The sequence below is a fragment of the Rhea pennata genome, chromosome 1 (genome assembly GCF_028389875.1).
Source record: "Rhea pennata isolate bPtePen1 chromosome 1, bPtePen1.pri, whole genome shotgun sequence".
NCBI classification, from domain to species: domain Eukaryota; kingdom Metazoa; phylum Chordata; class Aves; order Rheiformes; family Rheidae; genus Rhea; species Rhea pennata.
Genome location: NC_084663.1, coordinates 97,999,391 through 98,020,077, shown reverse-complemented (window position 1 = coordinate 98,020,077; position 20,687 = coordinate 97,999,391). Strand labels below are relative to the sequence as shown.

The window sequence follows — 20,687 nt, the reverse complement described above, 5'->3', positions numbered from 1 at the left end:
GTGCTCCGACACTCTCACAGTGAAGAAATTTCCCCTCACGTTCAGGCAGAACTTCCTGTGGTTCAGTTTCTGCCCATTGCCTCTTGTCCTGTCACATGGGACAACTGAAAAGAGGTTGTCCCCATCCCCTTGACACCCTCCCTTCAGGTGCTTATACACATTGATAAGATCCCCCCCTCAGTCTTCTCTTCCCCAGACTAAACAGGCCCAGCTCTCGCAGCTGTCCCTCCTAGGGCAGATGCTCCAGCCCTCTGATCATCCTCGTAGCCCTACGCTGGGCTCTCTCCAGTAGCTCCATGTCTCTCTTGTATTGGGGAGCCCAGAAGTGGACACAGTACTCTGGATGAGGCCTCCCCAGGGCTGAGTAGAGGGGCAGGATCACCTCTCTCGATCTGCTGGCAACACTCTTTCTAATGCACCCCAGCATACCATTGGCTTTCTTGGCCACGAGGGCACATTGCTGGCTCATTTTTCCCTCACAAATTTTAGCAAATTGATGCCCTTTTGGATTAAGCAGTTTACCTTTGCATTTACCTTTGCCTCACTGCCACCTTGTGTAAATGAAACACATCTGATGTCTGTCACTGAAGACATGAAATGTCCCAAAAATATTTGGGCTGAATATATATATATATATATATATATATATATATATGTGTGTGTGTGTGTATACACACACACACATATATATATATGTATACACACACACACACACACACATATAAAGTAAGATTTGTTTCATATATATATACTTACTTTTTTTATGAATGCATTTCAACTCATACTAAATGGTAAATGTTAATATTCCTGTGGATGTGGGTTTTTTTGTTTGTTTGTTTTGAGGTGTGATAGTTTTGGGGTTTTGTTTTTTTTGATGAGGGGGGAGGGAAGGTGAGATGGGGTGGATTTTTAGAAATGCGTGTTGAAAATAAAGCTTTCTGGGGGCCTTTGTCTTCATCTCTCTGAGTGTGCACATACACAGCCATTAAGATCTCAGAATGTTTTTCCTTTACATATCTTTCTTTGTTCAAATTGCATGCGGAGGCATTTCTATTGTTAATAGGTTTCTAGGTAGAAGTACTTGATCTTAAAATATTTAAACTCTTCCATTCACTTCACACAGGTCTTAGAACTGCTACTTGCCTTCTGTTCTGTGATGGAGTTGCGTCATACTCTGCGGCAGGCAATACTGGAACCCTCAGGCTTGCCAGTCTCTGGAAATACTAGATTTGTGGCTCGCTCAAAGACTTTTGAACCATCTGTTGCATTGGTGCACTTGTCAAACCAACCACTGGAAGGCTCTGAAGACTGTTCAGTTTTAGCTTTGCAGCTGTTCAAGGAGATTTTTGAGGTATAAAACAAATAATTGACAGTCTTAGCAGCGGTTTTATGTGTTTGAATTGATTTCTGAAAAACTGCTGTTATAGTTAAAATGTTAAAACCATCAGGAGAAATTACTTGAAAATAGCATGTAAAAGTATATCTGAAGTGTAATTCTTCTTGTTCTAGAATTCCACATGCTGTAAATCAGCTTTCTTTTAAAGACTGACTGTTTTTAAAAAAACATATATCTATGCTGAAAGGTAAGTGGAAGACATGGCAGTTCATGAAGTAATTAGGTGGGTACAGAACTGTCAGTAAAGATCTGCTTTTATTAGGACTAGTAGAAGTGAGGAAGTCTGCTGATTCTGTGCTGTTTGTTGAATTTACTCCAGTGTGATACTGATCAGTAATCCCAAAATTACCTGAGATAGCAAGGGTTTGGGAAAGCTAGAAGACAGGTTGGTAGAGGAAAAGTAGAATAGGAGAACAGTAGAAAAAGAGTAGAATTTTCTTGTTCTGTAGTTATAAATATTGACACAAAACTTTTGTTACAGGATGTTATTAATAGCGGTGACAGTGCCTCAGCTGAACACTTTGTGGATCTTTTGCTGCCTGTTCTCCTTGATCATCTTCAGATGCCAGAACAGATTGTGGATGAGCTATTAGTGAAGAAAAAGTGTGAAAGAATGGTCCAGGCTATTAGTGTTCTGATAAATATCCTTTTTATATGCCTATTGACAGTTAATTTATTATTCTTCTATGATCTCTCTAAGCAGTTTCTAATGAGGAATGAAGTTTCATTTCCTCTAATGAGAAAATGCCTGTCTTGAGTCACTTAATAGCTTTTAATGACAATCAACAGCCTAATTTGGCTTAGGACTGTCATCCTGAAAGATCTTAAGTGGCTTTCTAACTGCTGTGAAATAATTGAATAGTACAGCGATGCAGGATGAAATGTGGAAGCTGCTCAACAGTATAAAACACCCAATTAAATATGGTGCAAGTTCAGTTGGTGAAATGCAAGGAAAAATAGGTGTGAAATGATATTATTTTACATCCTTCTATTTGTAAAGGGATTTTCCTTCATTAGGATATAAGAGCGGCCTTTCTGGCCTGCCTAGGCTAACCTTCTGTCTCCGACGGTGGCCAGGCCTAGGGAGGAGTATGGGAAGAAGGCAAACGTAGTGCTACTGCTCAGTCATTTTCAAGCTTCCAGCTTGAAGCAACATTTTTTTTCCTGCTTCTATGATTTTTGTCCAGTTAACTTTTTGAAATTAATGTCTGCAATGTCCTGTAGCAGAGAGGACACGACTGCAAGACAGTCCTAAATGGATTTCTATGAAGTCATCTTTCACTAGTTTTTAGCTAGAGAACTAGTTCTTGTGTTAGAGATTGACTATGTGCTTACTTTTGTTCACCTTCTGTGTCACTCATGATTTTATAGACTGTTTCATTTCCCTAGTCCTCCAGTTGCCTTTCCAAATAGGTATGCTTTTTGATTGAAAAGTGAAGCTTATTTGGCTTGTGTATTAAGTGTGGCTGTTAAGTGGCTTATAGAGTTGTATTTAAAAGTGTATTTTCAGGGTCTTATGTTTCAGTGTATTGGCTTGTGTCTTTACTACTAGATCATGTAATTTTATATGTCAGTGCTTAAAGATGGATATATTAAGTTTTATTCTTAACTTAATATACTGCTGTGTGGAGATGACATACTGAAAACGCATGCCTCAAAGGAGCTGAGTGCCAGCCGATGCACATCTCTAATAGAACACCAGTTTGTTTATAGTGGGATTGATACTGGTTTGGGGACAAAGGTAGTGAACTCTGAACTGTGGTGAGCGCACTAAAATCATGTTTATCTGTAATTTAGCAACACTTGCATGAGTGTGGTGGTGTAGTTTCAAAGGAAATCGTACTCTAGTTGAAAGCACCATTTAAATACAAGTAACTTGGTATTATTTTTGATTTCAGTTTGATATTTTGGTGGAAAAAGCTACTAGTCCAGTAGGAAAACCTAGCTTAAATGTTCTGGTATTGTTTTGGGGATGTTAGGATCCACTTATGTGGAAAAATGATTTTAAACCTCATATGCCCTAGTTGAATCTTATTGAAGTCAAAGCTCACCTGAAATGCTCATGACACGACTTTCCATTTGATTTTACATAACTAGAGTTCAGTAATATCATTCATCAGTATGTGGGGAAAAAATAGCATACTAAAGGCATATAAACCACTCCAGCTCAGTATAATTGGCTAGAATGTAGTCTAGCCTGTAGTTGCCATGCTTATTGCCAAAAAGCAGTGAGATGTAGTTGGCCTGGGATTAAGCCCTCTTCACCTTCAAGCTAAAAGTGTTCTTTAGCTTTCACTGTTGCTGTCTTTAGTATGCTGGGAAAGCTCATTAGCACATCCAAGGAATTGACCAATCTCTCTTGGTATTGGGATCTTTGCCATGCTAGACATGTTTAAATGGTGTTGGAGGGGGAAATCTCTGTTTTGTAGATCGACTGAATTTTATCAGTGCTGATTTGACAAATCTTATTCTCTTTTCTTTTTCCACTTCACTTTTCCATTTATGTTAAAAGCAAACTTGCTGCTGATGTTATTTTGAAAACACTTGATCTTATGAGCAGACTTAAGCAGGAGGTACCTAGTATGGAAGTCAGCTTCTACAAAATTTTACAGGTATGGTGTGAAATCTCTTTTTAAAGCATATCTTTGAAGGAGAGTGTCTTTAACACTGCAGTAGTTTAAATTCTGAATGATTTGTGTGCATATCTTTGAAGTGATAAAACTTCCAGGGAAATACAGTCCCTTGGGCTCAATTTTTAAAGATTGTTCCATTGTTAATCTTCTAAAATGAGAGCAGTTTACTTTTATTCAATTCACTTACACATTTCTGTATTGCATATGAAAGTATTTTCAGCTCTTTTGCAAGCATTATCTGTGTAAGACTGCATTAGGACTGTGTTTTAAAGGTAGTAAACTAGAAAAAAATTATCACAACCATATATTTGAGTGATTTGTGGTGCTGGTTACTATTAAGTATATCCACCCAATTTATGACTTTACACAGATGAAACAACTTCTAGTAGGTATTGGTCAGATGGTACTTTAACAGTTCACTTTGTACATGAAATATTTGATAGTCTGAGTAGATTTTCATATTATTCTAGGGGATTTTCTTTCGAAATGGATGGTAATGTGAAATTTAATGGGTAGTAATGGGAGTTCCAAGGTTCTCAAATTCTAATAATAACTTAATCTTATGCTTTTTTTTTGTATCATTAAAATCAAGTATTTTAAAATCTAAAGGAATTAAGTGGGTTTTTTTTATCTGTTGCCCTGACTTAAATAGGCAAATGAACTTATAATATCCCCGAATGCTAACTGTTTTAAAGTCATTTCTGTTTCATTGACTTCAGAAACTTAGAAAAGTAAACTTTGGAAAGGTAGCTTCAGTTTTGAATAAAGCATTTCTGTGCTAATAGGCCTTGATGTATTATGATGTCTTTTTGTTGTGGACTTACGTTGTATTTGATCAAAGTAGTTTCTTTTTAGGATCAGCGCTTGATTACACCTTTGACGTTTGCTTTAACATCAGACCATAGAGACCAAGTGCAAGCTGGACTTCGAATACTGTTTGAGGCAGCACCCTTACCGGATTTTCCTGCCATAGTGTAAGTTTGTTTTTCTGATAGTTTGGTAGAATTTGACATTTTTATGGTTGTAGGGGGATGCTCATGTTTCTTGGGATATTGCCAATATTGGCATTGTCCATTTGAAACAAACTTTAGAAAAACTTTCTTGTTTCCTCTTTATCTCCAGTTATAGAGACAGCAGTATTGTTCAGAGGAAGCAGCACAAACACTGATGGTAATCAGGTGAAATCAGATGCTAGAGAGCATTGTAGCAATTTAATTCTGTCCCTCAGGATTGACTTATCCAAATTCTGTTCCTGGAGTTTTGTGCTTGAACTGCATTTAATATGCAGATTTTCAGAGGACTCTTGACAAACTTTGTCAGACATGTTGTTCTTCAGTTCCTGCAGCTGAATCTCTTTGTTTACCCTTTTGCAGTAATTTCCAAGAAAGAGCAGATGGAATAAGGCATAAGCAGGATAGCAGTTTAGGAAGGGACTTAAGGTTTCCTAAATAGGAGAAACAAAACATTGAAAAAATTTACTTAATGGAATCCATGCTTCTGTAAATCTAATAAAATGGGAAAAACCTAGCTTAAAGTCATAGCACACTTCTTGCAACCTAGAGAAAAACAGACTGGAACTGCTTCCCTTTTTTGTTAAAGATAAAAAAAAAAAAAGAAAAAAAAAAGAAAGAAAAAAAAAAGTAGAAATTGTTTCAAAGGATTTGCAGATTGTATGTCTTTGATATTTGAACTGCTCTTCTGGAGTGAAGGATTCACAATGTATTGGGTTTAACTCAAAACAATGCCTGAATTACTACCTTTTGCGGGGATGGGGAAGACTTGACCAAACCGTAGTAATTTGTTTTATTGTATTTTTCTTATTGTTTTTGAGAAAGCTCAAAGATGGTGGTATGTCCAGAATTGTTTTTAAAAAAAATTCTGCCTACTAGAACTGTGACAGTTAAAATTATACTTTAATCTTTAAAACCTTGATGCTGTTATGATCATCTAGTAGTAGTATATTTCAGTAGCACTTGCATCTAGTTAGCTATAGATGTCAAGAGTGAAATATTGATTTTTCAAGTAAATGAATGTTTGTAACATGATAGATGCAAAATAAATCTTGAAGGCTACTCTAAAATGGAGTCAAAGGACAATTCAAAAACTGCTAGCATCTTCAGTTGCAGTTGAGGTGAAACTATGCAGCAATTCTCAGAAGTGATTATCTTAATTCAGAATAGCTGAAATAATTTGCATGATGTAATGAGAAGAGCCTGGGAGAAGATAAGAAAAAGCTGAGTTTTTATCAATAGATGGTACTAGAATCAATACTTAATAGACTGTTTATCTTGCTAATATTGCATGCTTTCCGAGGGTATCAGTAATTGAACTACATGTTTGTGATACTGAGAGTTGGCTTGTGAACAGATAAGGAGAGACAAGTACCAAGTATTAAGTAATTTGTGACAAGACTAAATTTTCATTGGTGTTTAGAGGTACATAACACTGTCTAGCTTAGGACAAAGCTTTATGTGAAATTCTATGAGTGCAGCTAACAGACAGTTGATAGAGCAGTTTACCAAGCCATTTCTGGACAGCTTCAAGATCTTCTTAATCTTCTGGGGATTTGACATCATATGGGTCATTGGTCAGCAGGGGGGGTAGGGGACAGGAAAAGCCTTCTTTGGAGCCCCCGATGATCTTCAAGGTGTCTGTAGCTGCCAGGAGAGGATAGCTACTAGAGGCTATGACTTCTAGCAAGCTCTAGTAGCTTTTAACAAACTGTCAGCTATCAAGAGATCATCAGGAGCTTGGGGCTTTTGTTCTAACCCACTCCTTATAGGGAGGGTCAAACACTTTTTCAGCAGGAACTAGGGAGTGCCCTTTATAAGTGCTGGTCTAGAGCATGGTTTCCAGAACACAGCTGAAAGAGGTAGTCAACAGACACAGCAGTTTTTCCAGTGGTTTGTGCATCAGGGCACAAAAGTGGCCAGCAACTGCTCAGAGCAGCATATGTTTCCTCAGTAATCATGGTAAAAATGTCCCAGTGCATGGTCTCCAGCAACCATTGAAGTAACTTTCTCTTCATGCCAGAGGCAGAAGATGCAGCTCTGCAAGTCTCAAACTGCAAGGAGTGCCTTTTAGCCTGTGGGAGATGTGCGGTTGTTGAGCTGTATTGCGAAGTAAAGGAGCTATGGGAGGAGGTCCTCAGACTGCAAGTAGCAGATGTGATGAAAAGGAAAAGACTAGATCTTCTCCAAGACGTTGCAGCTTCAAGAGCCATATCCCTCCCTGTCCCAGAGGAAGGGGCAGGTGGAGTCTGTGCCTGTTGGCTTGGGCAGAGATTCTTGTGACAGCAAAGGCTGGGAGCTTGTTTCCAGAGAGCAGGAAGAAGGCTTCTGTAGCTGCAAAACTTCAGGTGAAGCAGAATAGATTCAGTGCCTTTGTAGCAGACAAGGGGCTGGGAGCTCTGTCCAGCAAAGCATCTCTGCCAGCTGTGCCTGAGCCATACAGCAGCACCAGGAAGAAGCAGCGAGTATGAATAGTCAGAGATTCCCTGCTGCAGGGAATGGAGGTCACCATCTGCTGACATGACCTGTCACCTAGGGTGGCTTGCTGGGGGCTCAGATTCGGGATGATGTTGGAAGTCTGCTGTGGCATGTCCAGCTCTCAGATTTTTACCCTTGCTGCTATTCCACGTGGCCACCAACAATACTGCTAGGGAAGACCTGGAAAATGTCAAGTGTGACAGTCTTTGGTGGTAATGGTCAAGAGCATAGGGGCCTGGATAGTGTTCTCCTTGATCCTGCTGGTGAATGGGAAGGGCTGTGGTTAGGGAGAGGAGTAGATGGATGCTGAGAGTCAACAATTAGTTCAATGCCTGATGTTGGGAACAAGATTTTGGTTTCCATGACCATTGGACTCTGAGAATCTAGGACTGCTAGGAAGAGACAAGATCCACCTGCCTAAGCTGGCAAAGTGTTGGCATCTATGCCAGCGGCCTAGCCAATCTAATGAGGAGAGCTTTAAACTGAGAATGACAGGGGAGGGAGAGGATGGACTGATGAGCAAGTGAGAAAGTGATAAATCAGGTTGATAATGTGGGGATAACGTGAACAGGAGGGACTTCGCAATCAATAAGACAGGACTGAAGTAGGGTCAGTCCGAGCATATGCTCATGAAAAAGTGATTGCTTATTGGATCACACTATGGGGAAAACTTTCGTATGCCTTCTGGGAAATCAGCGTGACAGGATGCTTCTCTAGTGCCTTTACAATAATGCATGCAACATGAAGAGCAAAGAGGAAGAATTAAAGTCTGCATACAAACTACTAATCTATGATTAGGCTATGATCTCATTGGTACCAGGGGGATGTGTTGAGATGGCTTACACAACTAAAGTGCTGCAGTGGATAGATACAGGTCCTTCAGGAAGGATAGCTTAGAAAGCTGAGATTGGAGAGTTACCCTTTATGTGAGAGAGCAATGGAAATTCATGGTGCTTTGCCTTGGGATGGCTGATGAGCCAGCTTGAGAGCTCAAGGGTTCGAATTGTCAGTCTGCCTGACACAGGCAGTGTCATGGTGGTGTCTGCCACATACCACCTGGTTAGTAAGAAGTAGGTTAGGCCTTCAGACAACTAGAAGCAGCTTCATGTGCTCAAGCCTTGGCCCTCAGCAGGTGACATCATCCTGATATCTACTGGAGGGACAACACAGCAGAGCACAGGCAATCCATGTTTCTGGAGTGCATTGGTGACAACTTGCTAGCATAGGTGATCAAGGAGCTGATGAGGGGAAGCATTTAGCTGGACCTGATTATTTCCAAATATGGAAGAACTGGTTGGAAATATGAGGACCTGGGGCAGCCATAGCTGAAGTGATTGTAAGATGGTGGAGTTCAGAATACTGAGAAGAAGAAACAAGGCAAAAAGCAGGATCACAACCCTGGGCTTCAGCAGAGCAGATGTTGGCCTGTTTATGGACCTGATTGGAAGAATCCCAGGGGCCCCCTCACTTTCCTGGAGAGGAGAGAGCCAGGACAGGTGGCTAATATTCAAGGATCACCTCTTTAAAGCTCTTAGTTGTCCATTTTAGTGACCAGGAAATGAAGGCAAGGCAGCAGAAGGCCTGCATGGATTAACAAGGAGCTGCTGAAAAGACTCAAACATAAAAGCGAGACAAACAAGAGGCAGAAGGAAGACGGATGGTCACAAGCTGGTAAAGGCCATCATCTTCCTGGTCTGCATTGGGAAAAGTGTTGCCAGCAGGTCAGGGGAAGTGATTGTTTCCTTCTACTCATCACTGAGGAGACACCATCTGATGTGCTGTGCCTGATTCTGGGCTCCCAATAAAAGAAAGATGCGGAAGTACTGGAGCAAGTCCAGTGAAGAGTCATGGAGATGACTAAGGGACTGGAACTTCTCTCACCTGGGCCGGGGCTGAGCTGGAGAAAAGAAGGCTCAGGGTAGGGATCTTACCAATGTTTATAAATGTCTGATGGGAGGATGTAAGCAGGATGGAGACAGACTGTTCTCAGTGGTATCCAGTGACACAACAAGAGGCAAAAATTGAAATACAAGAAATTCAGTTTATTTATGGAAAAAGTTTTATTTGTACAAGTGGTCAAACATTAGAACAGGTTGCATGGAGAGGTTATACACTCTCCATCCTTGAGGATGGTCAAAACTTGACTGGACTCAGTATTGGGCGACCTGCTTTAAATGACCCTCCTTGGAGATGGTCTAGTTGAATCCCCTGCTCAGGAAGCCCCATCCTACCTTAACTAATCTATGATTCTATGGTTCTTGTGGATATAAAAAAAAGTGTTATAATGGCCAATTAATAGACTGGTTAAACTAATGAAGGATCTGTTCAATCCAAAATGCCTGGTTTTACACAATGGAATAACAAAATAACAGGCCTATAAGCGCAAGTTGAATGTAGGCTCTGTTTGTGTAGACAGGAAACAATTGAGACATGTCTTCAGTAAGGTGTTTGGGTTACTTAATTTGTCAAGATTTTGAGTAGTCACTTAAAAATCAGCTATTTTGACTTCTCATTCTCTCTGATTTGGAAGATAACATGACTAGTTGTCCTGAAAATAAGACATGAGCTTTATGCAAATGTGGGATGCAGGTATTCTATTCTAATTAATGGTGTCTAAACTTTTGTGTTCTCTTCCCTGTACAAATGACTCTGCACCTACTTGCCTTTTTTATTTGCATACTTGAGTTATAGTTAAAACTTAAGAAATGTGTAAAGTAGCATCCCAGACAACAAAAATGGAGGGATTTTGGGTAGCACCCTGCCTTTTGATTGTTCAGTGTTTTGATCTTTACGATTGATAAAAATAACTATTTGCTAAATACCGCATCTGTTCTGCTACTTAAAAACAGTGGCCTGGTTGAGGTTAATAATAACATGTTAAATATCCTGTTTCTCAGACTAGCGAGGAACAGTTTCTCTGCTGCTCAAGAGGAGCTGAACAACAGGCTGTTTCTGGTGAAATGCTGCGCTTGTGATCCATGACACGTTACAAAGCCTTATAAACGTGAATGTGGTAGATCTTCAGTAGATGACTGATGTTTTTCATTTCTACTCCTTTCAATTATCTCTAGATAGTCTGGGTATGCTGTACCTTTGTTATGTGATAATGCAAATGGAGTTATTTCAATAGTCTCATGTTTTCAATGAGAGAGAAGTTATGTTGTAAAATTGTTCATATCTTTAACCCTCACAATGGTTTTTGTAGCAAATACTCTTTAATAATCTTTGTTTATACAGGCTTGGTGAGAGCATTGCAGCAAATAATGCTTACAAGCAACATGAAAAAGAGCACACATCAAAGAGAATCCAAATGCAGTCACCCATGACCAATGTTACTTCAGTGAGATGTTCTTCATCCCATTCTTCATGTGATGATTCTGCAACTTCAAATATTCAGGAATTAATACAGAAACTCCATTCTGGGCTAGAGGTTAATAGCATTTATATATATTAAATACTTAACACTTTACAGAAAAAAAAATAAAACTAAGTTCCAGGGTACAGTGCACTTACCAGCTGAGATCAGCGTAGATTCCTGCCTGTTTTGAATGTGCTGCTTTTACTGAGCTCCAGAGCGGAACTCAAATGACAGTTCTTTGTGCTATATCAGAAGCTGGGCTCTTTGAGATATTTTTCTGCAGTGGAGTTGTCCATTCTTCTAGGTGTCAGATATGGAGACAGGTGTCAGATATATCTTAGTTACAGGTGTGTAGACTTCCTCGGATGGGCACAAAGAGTGCCTTCCCTTTCTCTATTCTTCCTTCCACCCCTGGCCAAAATAGAGGTGATTTTGTTGCTTGTAGCTGGCTCTTTAGCATTTGCATTTTGATCTTTGTGGTCTTCCTCTGAAGACAGTATTATTACTTTAGAAAAGTTTTGCTTTCCTCTGCAACAGCATGCATTGTAGATGAGACACTGGAATAGGTGCCACATACCATTCCTCTCTTAGAGGGCCATACTGTCAGATGTTGAATATTTTCATTTTTTTTTGTTCAAAGCAAGGTAGTTGCTTTATAGCTGTTTTAGATAAAGTGATAGATTGTTGCCACTGCTTTCTTTTGACTTAAAAGAACAGTATGCAAATCAAAGATTGAACAGGTGGTGTCTCATAAGGGCTTTGTAACTATGTTAGTGCCATTGACTTCAGCCTTAGCTTTGCGACCCTTCATTCTTTGTCATCAAATAAGAATGAAACTCAGCAAGCTACCCGTTCTAGGCAGTTGCTGGAATAATAGTGGAAGAGGTCAAGTAACTCTTGCCTTGGCTTCTTTTTTACTCTGCCACTGGATACTTTCATTGATCATTCTTTTCAGGACTGCATGTGATAAGTCTGTAGGTGTACTGCTGTGTCTTTATTAATGAAAGTCAAAGTGGCCACAGGTGCCTTACAGCGTTAGGTCACTGGCTTCCAGTAATGTGATGTGTCCTGCAGCTCCTAAGATTTTTTTGATGAGGAACAAAAAATTATTTTAGATACATTGTTCAGTAAATTATTTCTTAGTTTTTCTCATTAGTAGAATTTTCCTTTGAAATGTGTATTTAAACACTGATACACATTCATTTAAGATGTCCAGTACTTCAGCTCTGTGTGCATTCTGTATGTTGCGTGATGTTCAAATGTGTATAAAATGTATTTGAGAAACTTCTTTTAATAGAATAACTGTACAGAGAAAGTGAGGGGAGCTTACATAAGCTTTCCTTGTTGTAATATCTAAAGGGGCCTGGAGATGACAAGTTTGCAAAAAAAAGAAGAGAAATTATTTGCCTGTAGTGTTAGGGACAGGGAAATGAGCTGAGGACTGGAATTATGTGAGGGCTACTATTTCCAAGAAAATTATCATCTCTGCACTATTTAGAATGATTACGTAACTTTTCAGTAGGTATATGTTGTATGAACAGCTGGGATAATTTGCACTTGATCATGCATCTGTGTTGATGAACAGCTGCTCAAAATTGTTATTAGACCAGAACGCTCTAAGAAAGAGGATTCTGAAGTTGCCAAGTGGCATTCACTCTTGACTCAAGTGTATATTTAAATAAGCACTTAGGGCTTGTGTTATTGTACAAAGTAAACTTCCTCTAGTAAGAAAATGGGTTAGTATAACAAGTTCTGTTCTGGACAATGTCCTTTCAGAATAACTGTCAGGGGTCTTTTCTGATAATCCAGATGTTGACAAGGCTGAAGAATATAAATAAGGATTTTTAACCATGTGCATTCTGTCCTGTTTGCATTAAGGCAAATTACTTCAGTTAGATGTCCTATTAGTTCTCCAGAAGTTAGCAAAGATTAGACCAAGGGGAACTATTGTAGACATGATGTTATGTCTTCATAGTGGCTGGCTAAAAATCCTCTGCAGATTCAAGCTATTTGACTTAACTAGTTTAATTATTCACAGATTTTCTACAAGTCAGGTGCATGCAGTTGAGTAGATAGTTCCAGAGATGAAATAATTTAAAAAGCTAGTGGTCAGGTACAATTCAAGAAACTACTGAGCTCTTCAGATACACTTTAGCTGTCTCAATAGCTACAAATTTAATGTTTTCTGATTTCTGCTACTGTAAAATTTTCCACAGGTGAAGGAGCCAATCACTGATATGAGGATATCTGACATAATGGATGTTTATGAGCAGAAGCTGTCAGCATTAGCAGTGAGTATGACCTGAAGTGTGTGTGGATGCCTTCCTGGCTGTACATACAAAAATCTTTAATGAAAAGTGGGGTTTTTTTTTTGTTTGTTTGTTTGTTTGTTCTTGGTTTTTTTTGAGCAGTCCAAAGAAACCAGGCTGCAAGACCTTTTGGAGGCAAAGGCACTGGCGCTGGCTCAGGCTGATAGACTGATGGCTCAGTACCGATGTCAGAGAGCACAAGCTGAGTCTGAGGTGCGTAGCAGGACCCTTATTTGGGAATTCTGGGGTGAAGCTGAGTGATATTTGTCTCTTAGCTTAAACTGTGATGGTACATGTGTAACTCTGTTGCTTAGCTAAGCAATTTAGGTTGATCTTGATATGTCCTTATAAGCATCCTATTTTCATTTGGATGGTTCTTTGGAACAGTTTTCTTTTCTTCAACTTTCTTTCCCTTATAGGCAGTCAACAAAACTAACCTATTGTACCAATTACCTTTACCATTGGTTAACCATTAATGTTCACTAATCTGGTGAAACTAATCTCTAACACAAACCAAAGCCCTTATTAGAATTCTATATGGAGTTTGGTGTATGTAGAACAGCTTCTTGTTTGTGCCTTTTAATCACTTGTCATATTTTATAGGAAGATGAACTTGCAAATACATCTTGCGTCACTGCAGTGTTTGTAAGTGAGGTGTGCTTTGAAAGCTCATAATCCCTTTTTTTAATGTTTACTATAAAGATTCAATAGCTCAGGCAGCAACTTATGAAAGGCATGCATGTATGGATCTTAAGCTTTCTTCTTCCCTCCTCCCCTCACTGACTATGAAGGGAGCTAAAGAAATTTAGAATGAGCTAATTGCCTAATTTTCAGCTAATATTCAATGAGAGAAATCCCTTTTTTAACATAGCTGATGATATTTTAACATATATGCCTATAATGCCTATCATATTAGGTATCAAATATGATGTGAGATATCAAACGTACCTATTACAAAGTGGCTTGTAAAACAGAATTTGTAATTGTTTTGGGTTTTCTCCACATTCTAAGGCAAGAACTCTTGCTACCATGTTGAAGGATGCAGAACGAAAAAATGAAGAACTTCATGTTTTGCTGAAAGCTCAGCAGGTGGAAGCTGAAAGGGCGCAAAATGATATTGAACAACTCTTTCAACACAACAGAAAACTACAAACAGTTGCTGAAGAACACGAAATACTGAAAAAATCCTCTATTGATCTTCTTCAGAGGTAAGACACTCAAGGTGTCTAAGCAATTATTTCATATCCAACTGGAGTGATGAAGTTGTTTATTTTTTGGGATGGTTAAGTACATTAGATGGACAACAGTACATGTACTTCACAGTATAAAATGAAAAATTCCCTTTTTTCCGTGCTTATAGTCAGGTACCTTTCAGTTATTTAGGAAGTTAATACGTTGAATAGAGTCTGAGAACTAAAGTTGTAGATGCTGAAGTGCCAGCCTGGGGAAAGGCAAAAGTTTTGTATATTAAAAAAAAAAAAAAAAAACCAACCAAAAATACCCTTTTGAAGAAACAAAACTAAGAGTGCTTGGTTTCTAATGGTGTTGTGCCATACTCTCAGCTTCATTCTTTGCTCTTATATGCTATCTTGAAAACCATACTGTATTGGCTGCTTCTCTAGACTATTCACAGCACTTCTGTATAAGGTGGGAGCTTGCATCTTGTGATCACTTCTGTAGCAAACTAGACTGGAATTGAGTAAAAGTGAGGTGGGGAGAACAGAAGCATTGTGCGTTTTCCCAGTGACACTTATATGTATTATTCCTTTAGGATCTTAAGGGCCTTTGAAGCACAAGAGGTACACAGGATGAAACTATTTATCTGTTTATAGAAAAAAAGAATCTGGTTTGGGAGAATAAAAGCCAAAAGAGCCCTTGGCTTTTCCATTCATATGAGTTAATCTTGTCCCTAGGTGTCAACAAGACAAAGAAGCTGATAAAAACTCAGAATCTAACTTAACAAGAACAAATATTGTATTAAAAAAATTTGAAGGCATATCACTACCCATAAGGAAGTCACAGAGGTGGAACAGTGGAATGCCTATAAGTGAATTGTTCTGGCTGTTATGGAGTGTCTTGAATAAGCGTCTAGTATAGTTGCTGTGGCAGTGCTGCCCTTTTTGCTTTAACTGTATATAGCCACATGCTCTATGAGCACGTATTTACTTGACTAGTTGTATGTGGAATGAAACAGTCTTAGTCCAGTATTGTAAGTTTCCTGAAAAAGGAATGAAATAGTTCAGTGATCCTTACAGTGTGATTATAAAGGAAGAACTTGCTTTCTAAACAATCTGCACACTTTAAATACTGCTTGTTAGATGCTTAAATAATTGACTTGGGGGGGGGGAATTCCTTTTGGTAGGAAGATGAAGATAGTGCTCTGCTTAGGGCATGAGATAATGCTTCATAAATTTCATAATGCTTCATCAATTTAATTGATGGTGTATTGCATTGTTTATCTTCAGGAGTATTTTCAATATGTGGCATCACCAGACAACTGGAGGTTAGAGACTCAAAGGGTCCCTTAAAAGATGGCTGCAAAAGGCAAATTTCAAATGGTTTGCCTATGCAAATTTCTAAAGGCGTCAGCATATTCATTTGTCCTTCCTTAAGAGCTCTCTGCTGGAGAAAAGTTGCTTCCCAGTGTTTGTTAAGGATATGTAAGGGGCCCACCAAAGCTGTTTTTTTTTTCCCCATCTATGTTCACAAAATTTTTCTGCTTTTAGCTTAAGTGGGATGATTGCTCAGGAGATGTCAAGTATTCCTTTTATCTGACAAACTATTAAAGTAAAAGCTCTTCAAAAACACTTACCCTTTTTAAGTATAACCTTCTAACTTATTTGTAGGCATGAAACAACTGAAAGACAATATAAAGATCTACAGATTACATGCAATTCACTAAATAAACAAGTGGAAGCAATGAAAAAGCTAAATGAATCGCTGAAGCAGCAGAATGACAAGTAAGTTTAGTTCACAGTCTTTTTTTTTTAAGCAAAATTAAATTGCACTTTAGTCTCCATTTAGTCTCTCTTGTGCTTTAAGTAACATCTGAGATGTACTTAGCTTCAGGGTTAACTGATATGTTTATTGGGTGAAAATCTATAGCAGTCATTTCCATTTTTGTTTTCTTTTCCTATAATATAATTGAGGAGAGGACAGATTCCGCATAAAGGCTGTAGGAATGGTAGGAAGAAAAAAGTGAAAAAAGTTTTCAGTGTACATGATGCTTTTAGGGTGGTTTGGGGGGGGGGTCTTTATCACCCGAGTTTTTCACATATTTTGTTTTCAGCTGCAAGGTTTCTCTTTAATCATATCAAATGTTGTTTGACACTGGAGGTACTTAGAGTTTTTGTCTATAATAAATAAGTGAAACTAATACGTGGTTTCATTTAAAAACAAAATAACCACAAATAGCGATGGTTGGTATTCTCTCTGTGGTGCAAAACTTCATTCCTTGTCCTCAGTGCTAGTTTTAGGGTCAAAATGTTTTTTCCCTAAACTAAGGGCTTAAGATCTGATGTATCTTTCACCTGTGACTAAGGGAATATGGTTCTTATTTGTGAAACTTTAATACTACTTTGAAAAATCTTCTGCAAAATTATGCTCATAGACATGCCTTGTATTCAATTTCAAAATAAATTCTATTCTTGGTTTGACTTGTAAAGTTGACTTTATCCTTCCTGGCTTTTGCCCAGTCAGTGGTCAGGGTAATCCAAATCACTGCCCTGACTTCTGATTCAAAATGGAAATTTTTTTCATGATGATGGTTTTCCTTGCTACTGAATAGATATGCATGCTTATTTTCAGCGGTGCAATATATGCAGCTCAAGGTAGTTGGGGACATGTTCTGAGAAAGAAGCTGCCAATTTTTGGAGGGGGAGGGGAGAAGAGAGGGGCAGTTATTATATAGGTATTTTTGGACTTCCACAAATAAAATGGGGACAATGGAAATAACGTACAATTTTCTATTCTTCCCCTACCCCCCACTCCTCTCCACACACTTTGTAGGAGACTGCAGTTAAGAAACTGGTAGATAGTAGGTGGATAAATAAAGTGAACCAGTGACAGTAGATGACATCCAGGCAAGACAAAGGTAGATTAAATATGTCTTTAGAAATTAGACTAAAGTAGATTAACTTCAGGAGGTATGAAGTGTTCAGGTTATAGATATAACACTAATACGAGATGACAGTGCTTATATATTAAATGATTATGAAACTAAATACTACCCTAACTAGTTAGGATGGCAGCAGACTTATATATGGGCTACAGTGAAATCTTATGAAATAGTCATTTTTCTGACAGTTCTGTGACAATTCTGTGATGTTCCAGAAAATATTCTAAATGATATAGAAAACTCTTCATGCATAGATGTGTTTACATAGAGAATAATGCTTCTCTGAAACAGATTTTACTAATAGTATTGTCAATACAGGAGCATACTAGGAGCTCAAAAAGCGGTATACTCCATTATTAATGGCAGTGAGTTCTGACTCTGAATGACAGTTTCAGTTCTGTCACGGTGTTTTGAATGCTTTGTGACTTTTTTAAAAAAAGTTCCTAGGGCATAAGCTGTAACAAGGATTTTTTTTATCCCCAGTGGTTTCTTCCCTTTCCCCTTGATCAGAGTGAAATAAAACTGTTTCACAGAAGAAGCAGAGGTGGGGGGAGAAATCTGTACCCATGTTCTGCAAATTCATAGTTGTGTTGATTTGATTTGAAGCTCTTGACAGCAGGTGAAATTGTTGTTGTCTTTTGTTTTAACTTTCCTGATTGTTAAAGTTTTTCTTTGCCATTTTAGAACTGCTGCCCAGCTGAAAGAAACTGAAGATAACAGAAAAGAATTACTACAACAGCTCCAGGACAGAGATGACAAAATAGCAAGTAAGCCTCTTAAACATCATTTGGATTGACAGAACTAGCTAGATTAAATAGGTGTTTTTAGTATGTGCCTTCAGAAAGTGGCTAACTCGTAAGTTTTAAAAGTAGCCAGAGATAACAATTGCATGAAATGGATTGAATACTTTACTTGAAAGAATAGGTAAATATGACTTTCCAGTCTACGTGGGTTTTACTGAATCTCTGCACAGTATCAGACATTCCTTCAGAATCTTTTTAGCGTATGTCCCTTAGAACTATTTTCTATAGGAACTGTAAATTACAAGAGTTTAACTCTTCAGTAAATGATTGGAAAACAGACACTGAAACTCAGCAGTAGATGGCAGTACTCTGTAATTCACTTAGCAGCCATGCTGGGTCTAAAAAAAATACTAGTTTCACAAGCAATTAAATACCTCTATTCTAAGTCTGGCAACCCATCTTTTAATGTGTTGATTTTCTTAAGGCTTGCAACAAAAAGTAAAAGTTCTGGAAGAAAAACTGAAAGCTCGGCAGAAAGAAAAAACGGATATGGAAGAAACTATAGATGTTCTTAGAAAGGAATTAAGTAAAACAGAACAAGCAAGGAAAGAACTGAGTATCAAGGTAAGAATTATTTTCACCTGCCCCCTAGTCTGGAATTTTAAGTATCTATATAACTGAGTTGGAGAATTGATATTTCAATAGTAGAAGTGGCTAAAGAAACCAGAGCAGTATAGGTAGTGGAGAAGAAGAAATACTCTTAGTATTTCTTTCGAGTTCTGAATAGCTGAGCCTGAATTTAAGAGAAGTCAGGAGAGTCAGGCTTTAATGGGGCTATATGAGGCATTATATGAGAGTACATAATGTTTGGAAGAAAAAAAAAAAACCCATCCTGTATTAAATGAGAGAGTAGAGCATGTGATTTCTATAGTTGCTGGTTTTGGCTACTCTAGAAGGTACGTTTTTCTCCCCCAATTCTTCCACCCCTACCCAGCAAAATGTTATGTTTTTTTTGGTGATATTTGAAATTCTAATAAAATACCTATTTTCATCTCTAAGAAAACTATTGACCTTTCTTTTCAAAACAGGTGCATCAGTTTGGCTAGATAACTCAGTAGTGTAAAGTTTTTTTTAAAAAAAAAAAAAACAACAATAAAAATCAAAAACCAAACAAATAAAAATCAAAAACCAAACAAAAGCCAGAAAAGTTCAGTGTAGCTTGCATATCCTTGCCTGGTGATATATTAAGCTTCCTGTTAACTCATAAGGCAGAGGGTCATTTCTCTGCAGACTGGTCAGTAATTGTAAAGAACTGCATGGTCTAGCAAAGCATTTGCAGTATTTCTACTAATTGTAGCACAGCTAATGTCTTCAGGCAATATTTTCCAATATATAGCAAATATTTCCCTTTGTTATTGGTAAATATTTAACTTTGGCTTGAAATAAAACATGGATGACCTATGAACGTGTTTGTCCCTTAAGCAAGACAATAGTAACATGAGAGATAGTGCTTTTCCTTTGTTCTCTAACTTCTCGAAGTGTGACAGTAGCTGTAATCATCCACATGCACCAAATATATAGCTATGTGAGAGCTGAGGAAGATGTTTCCCAACCAAGCTTGTAAATTAAAATGTACAGTTTTAAGTTAAGTTCACCACCAGGCCACTCGACCTTCAGTTCATTGTGTATGTTCATTTCCTCCTCTATCAACTGAAAAAAATCTTGTTTGTTCTGCAGGCATCTTCTCTGGAAGTTCAAAAGTCCCAGCTAGAGGGACGTTTGGAAGAAAAAGAAGCTGTTGTAAAATTACAGCAAGAAGAACTGCACAAACACTCGAATATGATAGCAATGATTCACAGTTTAAGTGGTGGCAAATTAAGTGCAGAAACAGTGAACCTCAGTTTATAGAGCTCTGTAGTAAAGGTTTTAGTATTTTATACATATGTATAAATATATGTAAAGATTTTTAAACTTAAAGTTAGCATATTATCTGGCTAAAAAGACCCATGTCACCTAAAATTAAGTAGCTTGACTGTCAATTGAGAAGAAAAACTAGTATTTTGGAAACTTTGGTTGAAAAATCTGAGCTTTTGTATAGCAAATAGGTCTTCCAATGGTCTTGTAGAACTACAGTCATCTGTATTGGGAGCTGGATTCAACTGTTTTGTTTGACTACTATTTCTAACCCTGCAAAGGGACAACAGGAGTCACTGACTTTTTTTTTTCCTGTACATTCTGTTATTGGCAGTCAGACATACAGCATGCTTCATTATAGAAATTATCAAAATGCTTAACCTTTCATCTTGTTAATTTTGACTGCTCTGAGTACCATGTATTTGTTCAGTGATGCTTCCTGATGTCTAAGATACAAACATAGAAAGAAAATGGATTGTACCTGTTAGAACATGTTACATTGAAAGCTATATTTCAGTTCATTGGTGCACGTTTCATGTAGTAAATATGTGGAGATGTTTCCAATTATGAGGTAATATGAATTTGAGCAAGTAGAATAGAAATGTGAATGATTTTCAGAAAGTACTATCAATTAGGGAAAATATTCTGATATATGAAATACATGAATCTTTGTTAGAATACTATATAAAACTTTCCTACTTCTACAACAATACTTTTTTCATTCCTTAA

General features: G+C 37.9%; 1 protein-coding gene across 1 annotated transcript in view; it reads left to right on the top strand.

The window, feature by feature from the left end:
• Positions 1 to 20,687, top strand: part of CIP2A (cellular inhibitor of PP2A) — a 28,516-nt gene extending 7,829 nt beyond the window's left edge. Inside the window, exons 9-21 of the mRNA XM_062572451.1 lie at positions 1,124 to 1,351; positions 1,878 to 2,037; positions 3,016 to 3,157; positions 3,909 to 4,008; positions 4,885 to 5,003; positions 10,755 to 10,947; positions 13,092 to 13,166; positions 13,287 to 13,397; positions 14,196 to 14,392; positions 16,031 to 16,144; positions 17,986 to 18,068; positions 18,529 to 18,668; positions 19,782 to 20,687. Coding sequence (XP_062428435.1) covers positions 1,124 to 1,351; positions 1,878 to 2,037; positions 3,016 to 3,157; positions 3,909 to 4,008; positions 4,885 to 5,003; positions 10,755 to 10,947; positions 13,092 to 13,166; positions 13,287 to 13,397; positions 14,196 to 14,392; positions 16,031 to 16,144; positions 17,986 to 18,068; positions 18,529 to 18,668; positions 19,782 to 19,952 — 1,833 coding nt within the window. The 3' untranslated portion in view covers positions 19,953 to 20,687. The remainder of the gene's footprint in view (positions 1 to 1,123; positions 1,352 to 1,877; positions 2,038 to 3,015; positions 3,158 to 3,908; positions 4,009 to 4,884; positions 5,004 to 10,754; positions 10,948 to 13,091; positions 13,167 to 13,286; positions 13,398 to 14,195; positions 14,393 to 16,030; positions 16,145 to 17,985; positions 18,069 to 18,528; positions 18,669 to 19,781) is intronic.